At 43.3% G+C, this 19,797-nt stretch overlaps 1 protein-coding gene across 8 annotated transcripts in view; it reads right to left on the reverse strand.

The window, feature by feature from the left end:
• The window catches only part of RCL1 (RNA terminal phosphate cyclase like 1), a 230,895-nt gene that overhangs the window by 159,678 nt on the left and 51,420 nt on the right, over positions 1–19,797 (reverse strand). For 5 of the 8 annotated variants that reach the window (XR_014057021.1, XM_081501657.1, XM_081501627.1 and 2 more), the window contains exon 8: positions 18,454–18,557. Coding sequence is in view for 7 of the 8 variants with exons in the window: in XM_081501657.1 (XP_081357783.1) it covers positions 18,454–18,557 (104 nt within the window). In the remaining variant the exon portion in view is untranslated. Of the gene's footprint in view, positions 1–1,036; positions 7,704–17,910; positions 18,096–18,453; positions 18,558–19,797 lie in introns of those variants that run through there. The other 3 variants (XM_081501663.1, XM_081501616.1, XM_081501647.1) reach the window with 3 other exon arrangements.

The following is a 19,797-nucleotide window of genomic DNA, read 5'->3' on the forward strand; positions in this document are numbered from 1 at the left end:
CTGGAAGATTTTGGATGGTGAAAGATGGTGGTGGGCAAGCAGTAATGTAAGATATTCTCCCAAGAGTATTCAGGGAACTAGGTAATGCAGTCTATAGTAGACAACTGTTATTTCTGCCTTCCCACTGTCTTTTCTCTTTGTAAAAGCATTCAGATTTTCCTTCAGGAACCATTTTTCCTGTTCCTCTCAATCTACACAGTTTGGTTGAGGCTGACATCCCTACCACTCCAGAGATGAGAATAGGACCCAGATCTGGTCATTTGGGAGTCAACCAGAGGAAGACACAATTCTGGAGGATTTTTTTTTTTTTTTTTAATAATGGGTACACTCTCTGACCACAAGGTTGCTAAGAACTGAATGTTAAAGAGAATGCCTGAAGGAGAAGAAACACTGAAAGCAATACTGGGAGAAGGGAGAGAGCTAAGTTCTGATGACATGCAGTTGCTTACATGGTAGTCTTAGGTAACTTTGGCATGATGACACTGGAGCTCTTCATTTGGTTTGGTGCACACAGCAGCTGAGCAGCGCTGAGCCCTGAGGCAGCCTGCCTGCTCACTTCACCCTGACCAGGTGGGTCCTGCTAGAACATGGCGAACTTCACAGAGATGCCTGTAGGCACTCTTTTTAACTCTATAGCATGTCATGGGGCAGTGTGACCCCAACCCATGTACAGGTGCCACATCTTGCCTCTGGTCTTCTGGCTGAGTCCATCCAAGTATCAGATATAAAGATAAACCCTATGACCCGTGGAGACATGAACCTGTTAGGTAAAAGACTGCTTTGAATTCTCATCAGGGGTTTAACAGCTAAAAAGAATCCTAAGCATTTAACACATAACCATTTAATAAGCCCTGTCAGTACCAGGGTGGACAGCAGCTATTTCCCATTTTACAGATAAGGTAGAGGATCTGCCTGATGCCATGTGGCTACAGACTCAGCTATTTAATAAGATGCAAACACAGTCTCATTCCTAAGCCTGTTACTTCCACAGTGCTCTACTGAAACTCAAGAAGCCAAAAGTTTTCCTCACAAATGATTGAATTCATCTTTTTTTTAATAGTCTTTCAAAAAAACACTTTAAAACCACAGTCACATCAAATTGTAAAAGATCAACCCACTTCACATCAAAACAGGTTAACACAGAGAATTAAGCAATAACTGAGAGTGTGAAGTGTGAACAAGGCACCCAGGGTGTATGAGAATCTGTAGTCGGGGATGCCCTATAGGTTGGGGGAGTCCCTCCAGAGATGCTGAGGCTCTAACATTACAGAGGTGGCTCAAGTGAGGGGGGAGGACTTACATGGTTTTACTTTCTAGGCCTCTTATGACAGTGTCACCAAACCATACATGTTAAAATACAGCCACGTGGCAAATTTCTGAAAGGCTCCTTATAATTTTGCCTTTAAAATTGCTTGGTTGACCAGAAACCCATTTAATATATGACTAGCAATAATTCCTTGCAATTACTGTGTATGCCTGGAAATATGTGTGAAGAAACAAACTCATTTATATTGTTTTCAACATTTTAAATTTGGAAATGTTTCATTTTGTGTTTATTTATTTTTGCTCTTTTTCTTTGCCTAACTTGAAGCCAGTATTTTTTTTTTTTTGGTAAGCCTTCCCATTGGTTCTTCAAAGCTTACAGATATTAGGCACAATGCCTTTAATTGCCTAACAGGTAAAACAGCAGAGAGGTGGAAACAGAGCACTGACAGAGAGAGGAGAATCTGAGAAGTATGGGGAGCCAAGTGTACTCAGCATTTAAAACAACCTGAGGTCAGTTGTCATGACCTAAAACTGGATCCCTCCGAGCAACAAGCCAGGCACCATTTCAAAATATATGGCCCCACCAATATCTTCCCTTAAAGACTAATCAACCTGAAAGTTTTAGATGTAAAGCTCTTTAAGAGGGTTGGGAATGGGGGGGGGAAACACAGGAATAAAGAGTGTCTAAGAGATTTCAGAGAAACATCTCAATGTTATGAGGATGGGAGTAGCATGGAGGAGGCAATTAAGGTCATCTTTCTGGTTTTCGGGGCACCTAAACCAGGAAACTCTGATGGAGTACAAATTACTTCTCTCCTACTCTGGAGTCAGGTGAGAAAGACCAGAGGTCCAAGCTGGGTACAAGGCCTCATACATCCACCCTGATTTCCCAAAAGCAATCCAAGTGTGCAGAAGTGACATACTTATGCCATAATAGCTGGTCAGTAGCTGAAATGGGCCAGAAGCAAGCTGGGTCTCTTACCTCCCAAGATCAGCATCCCCTCCCCTGTAGACTTAACACAAGGGCATCAGCAGAGCAGGATCCACGTCTAGAACCACCAGTATCAGAAGAACCAGGAAGACAGGAAGTGGCCCATGTACCAAAAGCTCTGCCCCAGTCCATCTATGGATGTTGACTAAAGGCCAGTGCCTCAGGCATGGAGTCAGGCTATCTAACTGTTAAGGGCCAAATGAAAGACATGAATTAGAGGAGCCCTGGACCTAGGCTGCTCCTGACAAATATGACAGCCCTATTTGCTCGAGTAAAGGAGTGACGTGGCTTGGCCTCTGTAAGAGGTCAAACCCTGATAAACTGTCCCACTCAAATGGCTTCACAGACCTAGTCAACTAGAGTACAGAAAAACTGTGATTGCCTATTGATATTCCTCTTAACTATTGGTCACTTCTAAAGAACAGGCCAGGGTGGTCTAAACATGGAAACTCTGATCGAGTACAAGTCACTTCTCCTCCACTCTGGAGTCAGATGAGGAACAGCAGAGGTCCAGGCTGGGTACAAGGCCTGTGATGCTGCTTTTCCATCCATCACAGACTGTTAGAATCACCCACCAGCACATTCACATGTCTCCAAAAAAGCACCAACAGGTAAAGTCAGTGAGGCCCCACATTCTAATCCACCACAACCAATCCCCTGGAAAAATCCACCTCTGCACCCTGCTTTGGCCTCCTCACCTCACCAGTTGAATCCCACTCCCACCTCAGGCACAGCCAAAATTAAAGTAATCCCTTAGTTCCCTGCTGTTTCCTTTTCTCCATCTACCTACAGTTTTGTCCATTTCCTTAGGCCTCCTAGACTCCTACTTTCTTCCCTGCCTTTTCACGCCCTTATCTCTTCCACTTGGCCACCTCGAAACTAATTGTCAGCACTGGCCTTACCCAGGAGCCTCCTAACACAGAAGACCTAGCTGGATGGCTACCTCACCATTTTTCATTGCAGACTGACAATGAGAAGACAGGCACCACAGTGCAACCTAAGTTTGGGGCCTTTTTGGTTGGGTCTGTAATCAGTGATGTCCTTCACCACTTTTTATCAGAAAAGATAAAGACAAACAAACAAACCACAAGGTTCAGCTGCTCTCTGAAGGCAATCTGGATTTCAGCAGTGCCTCCTCCTGCTCTTTCCCCATCCGCACGTCATGTTGCAACACCCTAGCTTCCTCCCCATCCTTATCAACTGTCTTGTTGAATATGGTAAATAATCATGATGGAAGGAGGCTGGCTGGTGTTCACCCAGAATGTAACAGAGAAGGATGGCAGAAGACAGAAGCAGGAACATGACAGGAAGGCAAGGCCATGATTCTGTCATGATCCCTAAAACATGTGTATATCCCTTAAATCAAAAAATGGGCCAAAGAACTAAACAGACATTTCTCCAAAGAAAACATACAGATGGCTAACAAACACATGAAAAGATGCTCAACATCACTCATTATTAGAGAAATGCAAATCAAAACCACAATGAGGTATCATTTCACACCAGTCAGAATGGCTGCTATCCAAAAGTCTACAAGCAATAAATACTGGAGAGGGTGTGGAGAAAAGGGAACCCTCTTACACTGTTGGTGGGAATGCAAACTAGTACAGCCACTATGGAGAACAGTGTGGAGATTCCTTAAAAAACTGGGAATAGAACTGCCATATGACCCAGCAATCCCACTGCTGGGCATACACATCGAGGAAACCAGAATTGAAAGAGACGCGTGTACACCAATGTTCATTGCAGCACTGTTTACAATAGCCAGGACATGGAAGCAACCTAGAGGTCCATCAGCAGACGAATGGATAAGGAAGCTGTGGTACATATACACAATGGAATATTACTCAGCCATTAAAAAAAATACATTTGAATCGGTTCTACTGAGATGGATGAAACTGGAGCCCATTATACAGAGTGAAGTAAGCCAGAAAGAAAAACAATACAGTATACTAATGCATATATATATGGAATTTGAAAGATGGTAACGATAACCCTATATGCGAGACAGAATAAGAGACACAGATGCATAAAACAATCTTATGGACTCTGAGGGAGAAGGTGAGGGTGGGACGTTCTGGGAGAATAGCATTGAAACATGTATATTATCATATGTGAAACAGAACACCATTCCAGGTTCGATGCATGAGACAAGGGCTCAGGGCCGGGGCAATGGGATGACGCAGAGGGATGGGATGGGGAGGGAGGTGGGTGGGGGGTCCAGGAGGGGGAACACATGTAAACCCATGGCTGATTCATGTCAATGTATGGCAAAAACTATTACAATATTGTAAAGTAATTAGCCCCCAACTAAAATAAATAAATTTATATAAAAAAAATTACTAGTCTTATTGAATTCAGACTAGTCTGAACAGGGAAGTAAAGGGGTCAAGATAGAAGGCCAAGCTCAAAGTGCTGGAATCTCCCATTAAACTATACTAGGGGTAGCTGCACCAACCAAGAGCTAAGCTAAGAACAAGGCAAGAGACAGCAGGAACGGAATATCACTAAGAAGTACCAGTAACCTCTGCCCAAGGAGAGCTGTTGCTTCTCCCAGGCACCTGAGAAGGAGCTGGCAGCAGGCTGCTTAAATAAATATTAATATTAAATGTGTCTTCCTATTGCCTACAGCATCACCATTACCACTCCAGAAGCAGCTGCACCAGTCAGAGGGCTGGAGACCACCAGACACTTTCCTGTTGATAGCAGATGGAGGCTCATGTCCCTTATACTGGCTGTAATGATCTGCCCGGTGTCTACATGTCACCCTAAACTGACCAACAGGACCCATTTCCCAATCTTGTCCCAAGGGACAGAAAGTTCCTCCTGGACACAGCCAAAGCCATGTGGTTCCTTAGTTCTATATCTGAGCATGGGTGGATCTGGGTTCGAACATCAGCAGCAGTAAATAAAATTACTTTGCCAACAAAGTTCCATCTAGTCAAAGCTATGGTTTTTCCCATAGTCATGTATGGATGTGACAGTTGGACTATAATGAAAGCTGAGCACCAAAGAATTGATGCTTTTGAACTTCAGTGTTGGAGAAGACTCTTGAGAGTCCTTTGGACTGCAAGGAGATCCAACCAGTCCATCTGAAAGGAAATCAATACTGAATATTCATTGGAAGGACTGATGCCGAAGCTGAAGCTCCAATACTTTGGCCACCTGATGTGAAGAACTAACTCACTGGAAAAGACCCTGATGCTGGGAAAGATTGAAGGCAGGAGGAGAAGGGGATAACAGAGGATGAGATGGTTGGATGGCATCACTGAGTCAATGGACATGAGTTTGAGCAAGCTCTGGGAGTTGGTGGTGGACAGGGAAGCCTGGCCTGCTGCAGTCCATGGGGTCGCAAAGAGTCAGACACGACTGAACTGAACTGATGTGTGGTAGGCAGAATTTTCAGATGTCCAGGAGTCCTGGCCCCAGCTATTCAAACACTAACCTAGGTACTGCTATAACCAGATGACCTTAAGATAAGGTATCACAAGAAGTCAGATTCAAAGCATGAGAAGGATTCAATGCATCGTCACTGGCTTGAAGATGGAGGGAGCCAAGTTACAAGGAATGCAGGCAGCCTCTACGTATAAGCTGAGAGTTGCCCACAACTGACAGCCAGCCAGAAACAGGAACTCCAGTCCAACAATTCTGCCAACAATCCAAATGTGGTTGGAAATGTATTCTTGCCTGGAGCCCAGCACCTTGACATTAGCCTTGTGAAGCCATAACCAGAGAATCCAAGCAAGTAGACCAGGACCTCTGACCTATAGAATTGTGGATGATAAATGGTACTACTTTAAGCTACTAAGTTTGTGGTAACTGGTTATGCAGCAACAGAAATCTAATACAGCATGTAGAGCTCTCAGTAAGTAGACAACCACAGTTCAGTGCCACTCCACATTCTCCCACAACCCCAGACACGAGAGCACAAACTTCCTCTGGACCCCTTTTACTGAAAAAAGAAAAGGGTACCGAGAGACTTCGGGAGGTAAAGACCATGCCTTACTTCAAAAGTCCACCCTAGGTAGACAATATCATTTGGAATCCTAATAGAAAAATCAGATACTTCCCCTACCACCAATAACTATGAACCCCCTACACACACCACATGTAGCCTCTACTAGCAGCAGGTACAATCACCACAAGTCCTGAGTGTTCCTGCACATTCCTGCTTGGGAGGCTTTTATCCTGGCTCTTTCTTATCACGTGTTCACAGCAAGCAATCTTGAGGGGTGAAGTAATGTTCCTATCTGGGACAAAGAGCAGGCTTGTAAGAGGCGGAGTTCCCACATGTGCATGCTCCTTGCCTGTGATGCAAACCACTGGTGTGCATGGCACACCTGCAGACCTTCCACATCTTGTGGGACTTGGAGAAAGAAACCAGTGAAGCTCATGCTGCTTCCTGTGCTCTGAGTAATAAAACTTTTTGTCTATGACATGAGATTTTCATGTTTTCTGCTAGCATCCATGAAACAGTAATAATATAACTTACTAGCTTGCAACTAGCATAAAATTCCAGACTCTGATACTTAGATCTTGAAATCAGGCAAGCTAATATCTCTATGTTATCAAATTTCAAAAGGAACAAAATATCATTTTTGAATTTCTCTGTGGAGATAATAAAATCTACATCACTGGGCTATTGGGAGAACAAAATGAGAATATGCATAGCACACCCGAGATAGGGAAAGCATCCAATAACTTTAGTTGGACCCTTGCACTCCCTAGTCATTCATTTCCCCCAAATTCCACATACAATGAACCAGATGGGGAGCGGTGTATCTCCACGATAGTAGTCCATTCAGAAGACAAGGGATAAAATAGTCTAACACACCAATTTCTGACACTTGCATTACATGACATTATTCATAAAGGGCTTCCACTCATAGTATCTCACTTAATCCCTACACAGAAACCAAGATTCAGGGGGGTCAGTCCTTGCAGAAGGAGCTGTAACAAACTCCAAAGATCTGGAAAATAGCCATACGGCAGAAGCCCAAGGATGTGGGCTCAGGAAGCAGTGCTAAAACGCAGCTGTGATGCTGCAGCAGTACAACTGTGTCCCGAAGGCACACTCTTCATCCAGGGAGCTCCCGTTGTGACTGGGCCTCCTGAGGAATGTATGCCCCGGAGAAATGGCTGAAAACCTCAAAGTAGAGAGACGTCTTTTGTTCAGATATCCTGATTGTTTTCAAACGGCAAGTTAGGAAAGTCCTGGATGAATCTGGTCCCTTTGGTTCCTTGGCAGCTTCTGCGTTGTCTAGAAGCCTTTGAGCCTTTCATCTTTTGACAATGTCACTTGAGGGTCTTGCTAAGGTTGGAGAAGCCAATGCCAACACAGGTCATCAGCACTTTATCCCCTCCCTTGAGTTCTTCACCACATGGCTTGGTTTCGATTTTAAACATAATCTGGAAAAAGCTCTTCAAATGCCGCAAAAATTCTATCCTAAAAAATAAAAATAAAAATTTAAAAAAAGGGAGGGGGGAAAAAAAAGGAGGGAGAAATGAAAGCAGAATTTGATTGTAAAAAAATTTTCCTCCTCTGCCGACCTAGAACTGAATTTCCCAAATCAGGAGAAAAGATTGAAATTAAGAAATTTTCATCAAAGCCGATTAAATAGCGTTTATTTACAGCCTGTTAGATTCCAAAGATGATTTTAGACAGCTTGCAGAGATGCACACAAGACAAGTTCAGTAAATAAATGAAAAGTTTGGAGGTTAGTCCTACAAGCACATTAGAGTGCACATGAATATGGCATTAATCTTCAAGTAGTTCATACAGAGAAACACATGCTTTGATGATTCACAGTATCATGAAGCTAAAACCAAGCAGAGTGACTGCTGCTGATGCTGAAAGAGAAAAGCTGCCCTCTCCACTGTTTGATCTTGACAGGCCTTTCATTCATTCAACAAATATTTACAGAGTGCCTACTATGTGCCAGGCACTGTCCTTGGTGCTGGAGACATTGCCGTCAACCAAAACTCCCTTCTCTCATGAAGCTTTCAGGCTAGTGGGGCAGACAACATAAATATCCTTGAAATATATATATATATATATATACACATAAACACATGCACATATACATACATATATATGTATGTGTATTATATATATACACATACTTCCTCCATAATCAGAAATTTAAATAAACAAGGCAGATGAGAAGGAAATGTAGGTATAAAATATTTGTGTGTATATGGCAGAAAAAGTGAAAGTGTTAGTCTCTCAATCATATCCGACGCTTTGCAACTTCATGGCCTGTATCCCGCCAGGCTCCTCTGTCCATGGAATTCTCTCAGCAAGAATACTGGAATGGGTAGCTATTCCCTTCTCCAGGGGACCTTCCCAACCCAGGGATCAAACCCGGGTCTCACCCACTGTGGGCAGATTCTTCACCCTCTGAGCCACCAAGGAAGCCCCATATATGGCAGAAGGCAATAAATAAGGTGACCAGGGAAGTGCTCACAGTAAACATGGAGAGACGTTCCAAGGAGCTCTCTCTTGTCACCTCCCTTAAGACAGAGTGATGGCTTCGCCGCAAGAATACTGTGGGAACAACAATTCTGTGGAAGGACCATGGTTCAGGTATGCAGTCTTCTACTGGTCTGGCCTAGCAGATCTGGCATCACACCAGCAGACTGACATAGGACTGACCATAGTTCACTAAGCTTCCTGAAGGTTTCAATCAACTAGCAAATGGTAAAGAGAAAATGTCCATGTTGGAAAGCCCAGAATTATAGGCCACATGTCCCCTCTCCACCGTTTACCAGGCCTTGTCTGCCCAGGTAATTCCCCATCCCTGGTGACGCTTACCAGCCCAATATGAGAAACACTGGTTTAGTTAAGAACAGACGATCTGCACGTCTTTCATGAAGTACTTCAGCAACCTTGCGCTGTGCTGCCTCCCGATCAAACTGTCCAAACGCTCGCCTCCCAGAATGTATTTGGAATCACCCCAGGAGCTTTCAAAATACTGATCCTGACATGTAGGGCCAATGGAACAGAAGTGAGAGTCAAGAAATGAGCATTTATGGTCAACTAATTTTCTAGAAGGTGCCAAGGTAATTCAATGAGGAAAGAATAATCTCAACAAATGGTGTTGTAACAACTTCACACACAGAAGAATGAAGCTAGGCCCTTTCCTCATATCACATACAAAAATTCACTCAAAACAGATCAAAGACCTGCATGCAAAAGCTAAAGCTATGAAACTCACAGAATAAAACATAGGTGAATATCTTTATGATCTTGGGTTAAGCGATGATTTCTTAGATACAGAATCAAAAGCAGAGTGATGAAATAAAAAATAGATATATACTGAATTTCATCAACATTAAAATCTTGCCTGGACATTATTAAGAGAGTAGAAAGACAATGTCCAAAAAGGGAGAAAATATTTGCAAATCATTTACCTCATAAGGGTCTGGTGTCCAGAACATATAAAGAACTCTCACAACTCAATAATAAAAAACCAAATAACCTAATTTTAAAATGAGCAAAGGGTTTGAATTAAAATTTCTCTAAAGAAGACATGCATATAGCATTAAGCATGTGAAATCCAACATCATTAGTTATTATGGAAACACAAATAAAAACCACTATGACATAGCACTTCACAAACCAACAGAAAGGCTGAAAAAAAAAAGGTAATAACAAAAGTATGGGTGAGGATGTGGAGAAACTGAACCCTCAAACACTGCTAATAGATATGTAAAATGGTACCACCACTGTGGAAAACAGTCTGGCCGTTTCTCAAAATGTGAAACAAGGAGTCAGTTACCATATGATCCTGCAATTCCACTCAAGGCATATACACAAGAAAAATGAAAACATATATCCAGACAAAAACTTGTACACAGCATTAATTCGTAACAGTCAAAAAGTACAAACAACCTAAATGCCCATCAACTGATGAACAGATAAACAAACTGTGGTTTATCTGTAGAAATGGAATACTATTCACCCATAAAAAGGAATGAAGTATTGATATAAGTGACAATGTGGATGAACCTTGAAAACATTTTGCTCAGTGAAACAAGCCAGTCACAAAGAATCACATATTGTTTATGTCTATATGAACTGGACAGAACAAGCAAATCTATTACAGCAGCAGAAAGCAGATTAGGGGTTGCCTGGGGCTGAGGAGCTACAATGAGAGGAATTGGGAATAACTGTAAATAGGCAAGACTTTCTTTCTGAGGTGGTAAAATTAGACTGTAGTTATATTTATATGTCTCTGTGAATAAACTAAAAACCCGCTAAATTGTACATTTTAAATAAGCTGTGTGGTATGCGAATTATATCTCAATAAAGCTGGTTACAGGACTGGAAAAGGTCAGTTTTCACTCCAACCACAAAGAAAGGCAATGCCAAAGAATGCTAAAACTACCGCACAATCGCACTCATCTCACACGCTAGTAAAGTAATGCTCAAAATTCTCCAAGCCAGGCTTCAGCAATACGTGAACCATGAACTTCCAGATGTTCAAGCTGGTTTTAGAAAAGTCAGAGGAACCAGAGATCAAATTGCCAATATCTGCTGGATCATCGAAAAAGCAAGAGAGTTCCAGAAAAACATCTACCTCTGCTTTATTGACTATGCCAAAGCCTTTGACTGTGTGGATCACAATAAACTGTGGAAAATTCTGAAAGAGATGGGAATACCAGACCATCTGACCTGCCTCTTGAGAAACCTGTATGCAGGTGAGGAAGCAACAGTTAGAACTGGACATGGAACAACAGACTGGTTCCAAATAGGAAAAGGAGTACGTCAAGGCTGTATATTGTCACCCTGCTTATTTACCTTATATGCAGAGTACATTGTGAGAAACGCTGGGCTGGATGAAGCACAAGCTGGAATCAAGATTGCCAGGAGAAATATCAATAGCCTCAGATATGCAGATGACACCACCCTTGTGGCAGAAAGTGAAGAAGAACTAAGGAGCCTCTCGATGAAAGTGAAAGAGGAGAGTGAAAAAGCTGGCTTAAAGCTCAACATGCAGAAAACTAAGATCATGGCATCCAGTCCCATCACTTCATGGCAAATAGAAGGGGAAACAGTGGAAACAGTGGCTGACTTTATTTTTCTCAGCTCCAAAATCAGTGCAGATGGTGATTGCAGCCATGAAATTAAAAGATGCTTACTCCTTGGAAGGAAAATTATGACCAACCTAGACAGCGTATTAAAAAGCAGAGATGTTACTTTGTCAACAAAGGTCCATCTAGTCAAGGCTATGGTTTTTCCAGTAGTCATGTATGGATGTGAGAGTTGGACTATAAAGAAAGCTGAGCACTGAAGAATTGATACTTTTGAACTGTGGTATTGGAGAAGACTCTTGAGGGTCCCTTGGACTGCGAGGAGATCCAACTAGTCCGTCCTAAAGATCAGTCCTGGGTGTTCGTTGGAAGGACTGATTTTGAAGCTGAAACTCCAATACTCTGGCCACCTGATGCAAAGAGCTGACTCATTTGAAAAGACCCTGATGCTGGGAAAGACTGAGGGCAGGAGGAGAAGGGGACGACAGAGGATGAGATGGCTGGATGGCATCACCGACTCAATGGACATGGGTTTGGGTGGACTCCAGGAGTTGGTGATGGATAGGGAGGCCTGGCGTGTTGTGGTTCATGGGGTCGCAAAGAGTCGGGCATGACTGAGCGACTGAACGGAATTGAAAGCTGGTTAAAATTCTGTGAAGTTAAGAAAAAAAGAGAACTGATCCTTGGCTCCCATCCTCACACAGTATTCCAAGCTAAGTCTAAAGTCTATTGTATTTTCCACTGTCTCCTACCCCTCTGTCCTCATTAATCTAGACGAAAGAGGGAAAAGGCAAAAAGGGGAAAAGCAAGCCTGAACAATTACATATCCTCTCTGCTTGAGACAGGAGTTACCAGATGGAACAGTAACCACCCTGGAGAGCAGGGTGATGAGTGCATGCTCACAGAATAATTCCTCACTCGTTTGCTCTCTCTTCCACCTTGAATTGTGCTATTTCATTTCCATCTTTAAGGTAACATCCTATTTGCTGCCTAATCTACAAAGCCTTCTCTCTAGCCAATGACCCCTCCAGGTTTCCAAGCATTCTTGGCCCTGCTTATGGAGTTTCATGAAATGCTCATGTATAGCTGTCTCACAATTGCCCCCTGCCCCCTCTTGGCAAATTATATAAGCATCTTCATGGCAATGACCTTAACCCATTATACCTGCCAGGCACTATATAAGGCACTCAGGAATGGGGTAACCAACAGAAACTGGGAGTTAGGGTTCAGGGATACTTTTGAGAAATGACTTCAACATTCTGAGCAATTAAGGGGAATCTATTCTTCCCCTGCTGGCTTTCCCATTTTACTAACCAATTGAAATTTTCAGATTTTTGCTCTCTGTCCCAGCCTTACAACCTCCTCAACCCTGCCCTAGGAAAAAAAGAAAACAAACACATCAAACCCACAGATAAACAGTCCACATCTGTGGGCAAAGCTTCCAGCTGGCAGTACCAAAGGAAAAACCAGCCATCTCACCCACTCGTCTGCATTCTAAGATGCAAACAGCCTGTTCTCTCTTGCTGCTGCCTCGGTTCTAATACAGGCCCAAGAGCCTCCCCAGCCTACTTCATTCTTCCACCTGAATCGCTCAACTGTGCTAGAAAAACCAGACACCCTCCCCATCTGGCAGAATTCCTAAGAGGCCACAGCCTGCTTCTGATCTCTTGGAGAAGGAGGGCAGAAACACAGGCTTGAATATGCAGGCCTGCATAGTTGCATGGGGTATTTGTAGCCTTTGGAAGTGTTAGAAAAAGCAAAGTCGGTTCCACTTCTTACATAATGTTCTGCCAACCCTCCAGCCAGTCTGAAGAAGACTGAGTAAGGGCTGGATTAAGGTATGTCTTATGATCCCCTTCACCTCCAGCCTCATTATCCCTACATCTCTTGCTGCATGGGATAGCAAAACGCAAACATAGCTTTTTTTTTTTGATGTGAGAAATAACCTCAGACGATATGGAATCCTAACAATCTCCTTAAGAAAATGAAAACCAAACAGAATAAATTCACCCACCTCTACATGAAGTTGAATAAAGTCACATTCAGGGCCGGTCCACATCCTCCTCCACAGCCCCACAGCTGAGCATGGCCACAGCCACACGTTGGCCCTCAAGGCACCACTCCCCTTTCCTTCTCTTCCAAACACCATACAATAGACCCACACCTCCTAGATATACACCCTAGCCACAGAGCCAGGCAGAAGAGGCACCCAGGGGATACAGAGGACAGCCCTGCTCCTCTACAGATAACCCCTACATGGTGTGACTGGCAGCTTCTCAGATTAACCATTTTAGGCAACTGGGACTATGCAACTCCTATGCAGAGAATTTAAATCCTGACTCAGAGAAGTATCCAGAGTGAGCTTCCCCCACCCCAAAACAAAGCGATTTATATATATATATATAAACAACCTACTTTTTGTGAATGCCTCCAGTCCATCTGACAAGCAGGTTTCAGAGACTCCTAGAGCACAGAGGTACTTTTTCCTGGGTATTTCCCAAGAGCAGGTTGTTCCCACCATCACTACTGGTCAACAGGTGAAGGCCACTGGGCTCATGGTCATCTGCCCATTTGATTCCAATTGCCTGGAACTTGCCAGGTTGCCTGGCACTGCCCGTTAAAATACACCCCCTCTTAGCAGGTCCCCCTCTAAAGCCTGCTAGAGCATGGCGGTGAGAGGAGTCACTATGAGCTCCCTCTGGCAGCTCCACAGACCAAACCATGCCAGAGAGTCCTGCCTCCTGCTCCACCAAGCCATTCAGACACTGGAATCACCTACCTCTGGGATCTAAGGAGTTGATCTGCAAGCTGAGGGAATGGAAGATCTGGGGGTGGGAAGAGAATCTGCTCAATGGGGCCCCCTGAAGTCACTACACGGCAGCTTTTAGATGTACTGGTGGTACTTCTTCTGCCAAAGAGCAACTTTCCCAAAGCCCCACTGACCTCTGCTCCAGGAATGAAGTTATTAAACTCCATTATAAGGCAACAGGAAACAAGAGAGCCAGGCAGGCTGTACTCTCATGAGATGTGGGCCCCAGGCCAAGTTCAGCCAAGAACTAACTATGAGCAGGTGACTGACCTCTTTTTCATCTGAAAAGTAAGGATATCACTTATTTTTACCATATTCCAAATGTGTTCTGCAGCTCAAAGAGCATAGTAAGTTGGCAGGGCTTTGCAGCATTTAAACACTCCCCAGATGTAAACACAGAAGCATGTGTTGTGCTAGCTCCTAGACAGCAGGTTAGGCAACAAACCCAAAGAGTAGCAGGCTCGACCAGCAGCTCCCAGTACTCCTGTACATCACTCGCCTTGATCCTCACATCGCTGTGCTACATGCTGGGTGAGCCAACGACCCCCATCAGTCAGCGTCTGACAAGGACACTGGGCTCTCACTCCCCAGCGCTTCAAAAATAGTATAAAGGTGTCAGTTATTAAAACGGGAATAAAACAAAGTGACATGGTTTACTTTAGACTTCCAAAGAAAGACAGAAGGAAATTATTTTATGACAATTTGAAACAAGGACTCTGAGAAGATATAGCATGGCACCCTTGCTCAGGCAGGGAGGTACCTGGAGTCCAATAACATGTATGAATCCCAGCTCTACTGAAGAGCACAGTGGGTCAGGGACAGGACATCAGAGTTCAAAAACCTCAGTTGCTGACTGTGTGAGTGACCCTGGGCATGTGACTCGACCTCTCTGTGTCTCAATCCCCTCACTTGTAAAATAGAGTGTGCAACAGCACCTGTCTTTATTGAAACCCTTGTGCGATTATCATGAAACCTGAATGAGTTTGTATTTGTAAAGCACTTAAAACAACATCTGGCCAACAGTGAACACTGTAAATGTTATTAAATAAACATCCACTTACAGAACTCTTGGAAACAGTAAGTAAAATATGTGTAGTCTGTTTATTAATGTGACTGAAGGAAGCTAAGTCATAAATTTTAAAAATTAGTGGATGCAGATCTAGAGATAGACAATTTACAGCTGACTTCAAGCCTGAGATCACCCAAAGCAACCCCTCCTGGTGTTCAAAATAACCTAAACAGGAGATGGGACTTCCCTGTGCATCGAGCACTGATGGAGCTTCTCCAGGCATGCTGTTTGGGGTGCTAAGTGCCCAATCTCATCTAAAAGCCTCACTCCACCTCCACAAGCCCATGACTTCAGGACCAATGACTTTCTCTATGGATGAGACTGAGGCTCAGAGATGCCAAGGACCTTGTCCATGGTCTCCTAGTGCTGCAAGGTACAGCCAGAACTGAAACCCAGACAGGCTGGGCTCCAATACCAGTGCACTGGAAGAACACAGAGAGCTGTGGTCACTGCAGTCTCTGATCATAAACAGTTTCTGAAGTGCTAATTAAGATGGTCACTGATATGTAACCCCACCATGTCATCCAATACTATTTCATGCTACTGGAAAAAATAAAATAAAATCTCTGGCTTTCTCAAAGAATTTCACACATATTGACTTACTTTCTCAAGTAACACAGAAAATCATTACCAGTCACATCCTGCAATAAGAAGATGAAAGGAGAAAAACAAGGGACCCTTATTTCCCAGAAAGGGTTTTTGAAAGCAACACTGCTGGAAAAAACTATCCTGCCTGATCCCAGTGCTCTGTAAATACATTTTTAAAGTTATTTATACAAATCAAAATGTGCAAACTGCCAGAAGAAATACATTTCTTTAAACCAAGGAGGATCTTGCTTCTGGTTTTCTTTAGAAATCTGAGGTTACAGAAAGCAGATTTTTATTATTTTAACTGTACAGAAAAATAAGTGTGTCAGTTTGGTCTCCAAAGTTCCTGAATCCCACTGGGATAAGCTGTCCCCTCACCACCATCTACCTGACAGTGAATTCTGTCCTTCTCACCATTAACGTAATGTATGTAATGCCTGTATGTAAACAGGTGATGATAACTTAAGTCTGCCTTGCAGCTCATGTATTTCTTCCCACCTTTGCCCTGCATCACTTTGGGCTTCTGGAGCTTTCCATGATGATTAAGGGAAGAAGGGTCCCAAATAGAAACAGTTTTCAAAAAGAGACCCCCTCCCACCACCACCTTGTGCTAGTTTACTGAAAGATGAGAGGCTGCCCTTTCCAAGCCCCTGGCCACCCCTCTTGCAGGAAGCCCTGGGAGGTGGATAACCCAGAGGAACATGTCCTGCGAGCTCCAGCCCCAGGGCTCAAAACAAAAAATTTTGCAATTTGTCCCACTTCTGTAAAGCTCCATTCAGAGCAGACTACTTTGTTTTCCAGGAGATGTGTAATTTTAGGCAAGGTTTCTGGAAGACAAGACACTGCAATTAATGTTTAGTGAGGGAGTGTGTCAAGGACACAGGAACTTTTAAAAATGTCCAGTCACATCTTCACCATCTCCACAGAGTTTGCTGACTTAAAAAGACTATACAAGTCTCTGTAGCAAACTGAAAAAAACAAAACAAAACTCTAAAAGCGAGAGGAAAAAAAAGTGTCAAGGAAAAATAAAAATATACATTCCATTTTTCACATAATGTTCTGCCAAACCCCATGCCCCACGACCACACACATTTCTAGACACTGCCTCAGGCTGTGTGAGCGGCCAGGCCCCAAAACCAAGGCTGGGAAAGCAGCAGCGATGAGCCTGGCTAAGAAGCTGGAGTGGGCTGTGGTGGTCACACAGCTGCCAGTCACTTCCAGCAAACCCTCACCGGAAAGCCAATCTCTGCACTTAGGGTGCTGTGCTAACTGTAAAGTCTCTATCAGCAATGTTGACTCCTCATGTCAGCATGTCATTTAGGATTAGTCAATTTCAGATTTCCTGTCCTGTGAAATATTTACTTTACACAAGTTATCAGGAGATAATGTGGTCCTCACCAGTTTCCTGCTTATCTGTCTTTCCACACTGCTAACAGAATGTATTCTCTTCCATTTCCTTGTTTCAGAGAGGCTTCCACCATCAACTTATGGGAAAAAAAAAAAAAAAGCCTCCAGAAGAATCTCCTGGTCTCTCTGCCCACAACACCATGGTCCAGTGGTACACCAGCCCCTCTGTAGTGCCTGCCCCTTTCTCAATGTGATGGCACCACCATTCTTCAGTTATCACAGTACTGTACCTTTCAGATATACAGCATCGGTACCATGATAACCGAAAAAGGACAGTTCAGTCTCATATCTACCTGACTTCCCTTGCACCCAAGGCCCACTCCTCCCAAGCTACCCACCCATAGGTGGCTACAGAACAATCTTCAAGTACAAAGACACATGTACAGAGATATCAATGCTCAAAGGGGCTGTTCACAGCAACCTCACTTACTATCAGTAATGTTTTTTCACTGTGCTGTTTAAATTCAAGTCTTCTGAGGATCTGCTCTTTTTGGAGAATGCCTATTTTAATAACCCAGCAGTCAACTTCTGATAACAACCCCTTGGCCTCAAACTCACTTCTGCATTTCCCTCCTAGTCCAGTGGTGTTACTATGAACTTTGTCTTTTGGACAAAAAGGCAGTCCTTTTTCCTATAGCTAGAGAAAAGAGGAATTTTTAAAAACTAACAAAAACACTCAAGCTATACATAATAGTATACCTCCAAAATGGAAATAAGGTGTAAAGCACAGACACAACTGTCAAATATGTATCACAAAGCTTTAAGGACATGGGAGTGACAGATGGTGAGGAAGAAACTGCAGGAAAGAAAGGAAGGTCGAATCCTTGAGACACCAGATGAAAATGACAACCTCCAGCTCATTTATGGATTAGTACAATCAAGTGTCCACAGGACGGTGTTCAGTACAACACTTTTGTGGTTTCGTGCAACTGGAGGACAGAAGTGAAGTGAAAGTCACTCAGTCGTGTCCGACTCTGCGACCCCATGGACTGTCCATGGAATTCTCCAGACCAGGATACTGGAGTGGGTAGCCTTTCCCTTCTCCAGGAGATCTTTTCAACCCAGGGATAGAACTCAGGTCTCCTGCATTGCAGGCGGATTCTTAACCAGCTGAGCCACAAGGGAAGCCCAACAATACTGGAGTGGGGAGCCTATCCCTTCTCCAGGGGATCTTCCTGACCCAGGTATAGAACCGGGGTCTCGCGCATTGCAGGCGGATTCTTTACGAGCTGAGCTGTCAGGGAACAGAAGTGGACAGCATAAGAAGGTTGAAAGAAAACAACTCACGTGTAGGGAGAGAGTGGTCCGAGCAGGACTTTGGAAACATCCTGCTGTCCAAGGGTCATGAGTAATAGAGCCAGGCTCTGGTTGGTTGAGTCCACGCATCCACCCTGTAAATAAAAACACTTTAAAGATTAATATTGTACCAATCAGATAATGGAAAACCAATCAAACAGAGGGAGAAAAAAAAGACACAGATGCCCAGAGCAGACACACAGAAGAGCCGACTCCAAAGTTCAAGCAATAATAAAACAGAATAAGGGTTTTTTAAAGAGTTATCCTCATATTAACAACTGTAAGGGGTTAAACTAACAGTTAATCAAAATAATTTTACTAGTTGAGACAATCAGAATCAATAGACATTGAAGTTTACTGAGGTATATCTAAGGAAAAATGAAACTTTCCCTTTGTAATTAAACCCATAGCAGGACATATAAGCAAAAAGGCATAATCATTTATAGGCAAAGCACAGGTAATTAACAAGGGTTAAGTGAATGACATTTCTACTCATTAATATCTTTCAGAGAACACCACAGCTAATCTGACATGAGAGGACCTTTCCCTTTCAAGGGTCTTACCTGAAACACTTATTTAATTACATTCAGAAACTCCATGCCATGTCGCATTAGATTCCCCTCTTCAGCTCTTCCTGTGTGCCTTAGAACTGGAGAACCTCCCAAATCCAATCCCTCCACTCTTACTACTTATGCATTATCTTTCATTTTCCTGGTTCCTCCAAATCAATAAGCAGAACAGAATTCTTTTCAAAAATTTCTCCTGAAGTATAACTGCTTTGGTTGCCTTTCTTTTTTCATTCTTGAATTTCTCAAGCACTTTAGCCATTCTTACACTTGATGTGTGCATTCCTGCTGTTTCCATCTGTGCTTTAAACCATGTCTTTATTTCAGATCATTCTTTCTGGGATAACTTTATTTAAAACAATTTATTTAGTCAGTTAGTTAGCTATATTTATTCATTTATTTGGCTGCACTGGGTCTTAGTTGCAGCATGCAAACTCTTAGTTGTGGCAAGCAAACTCTTAGTTGTGGCAAGCAAACTCTTAGTTGCAGCACATGGGATCTAGTTCTCTGACCAGGGATTGAACCTGGGCCCCTTGTGTCAAGAGGATGGAGTCTTAGCCACTGGACCACTTCCCTTAGCCAGGGAATTTCCTGAAACAATTTAAACTTGCATTGTAAACAGCGAAAGCAGGATGACCTTGCACATCAACATATTTTGCACACATCATAAGAAATCTCGTTTTTAACCATGACACATCATCGTTCAAGGCTAGAATCTCCCAGACTTTGAACAGGTTAGGTGGTCCCCGACTGCTGCTTATGTGAGCAC

This window comes from Giraffa tippelskirchi, chromosome 1, assembly GCF_054371585.1.
Source record: "Giraffa tippelskirchi isolate mGirTip1 chromosome 1, T2T-mGirTip1v1.2.pri, whole genome shotgun sequence".
In the NCBI taxonomy this organism is placed as follows: domain Eukaryota; kingdom Metazoa; phylum Chordata; class Mammalia; order Artiodactyla; family Giraffidae; genus Giraffa; species Giraffa tippelskirchi.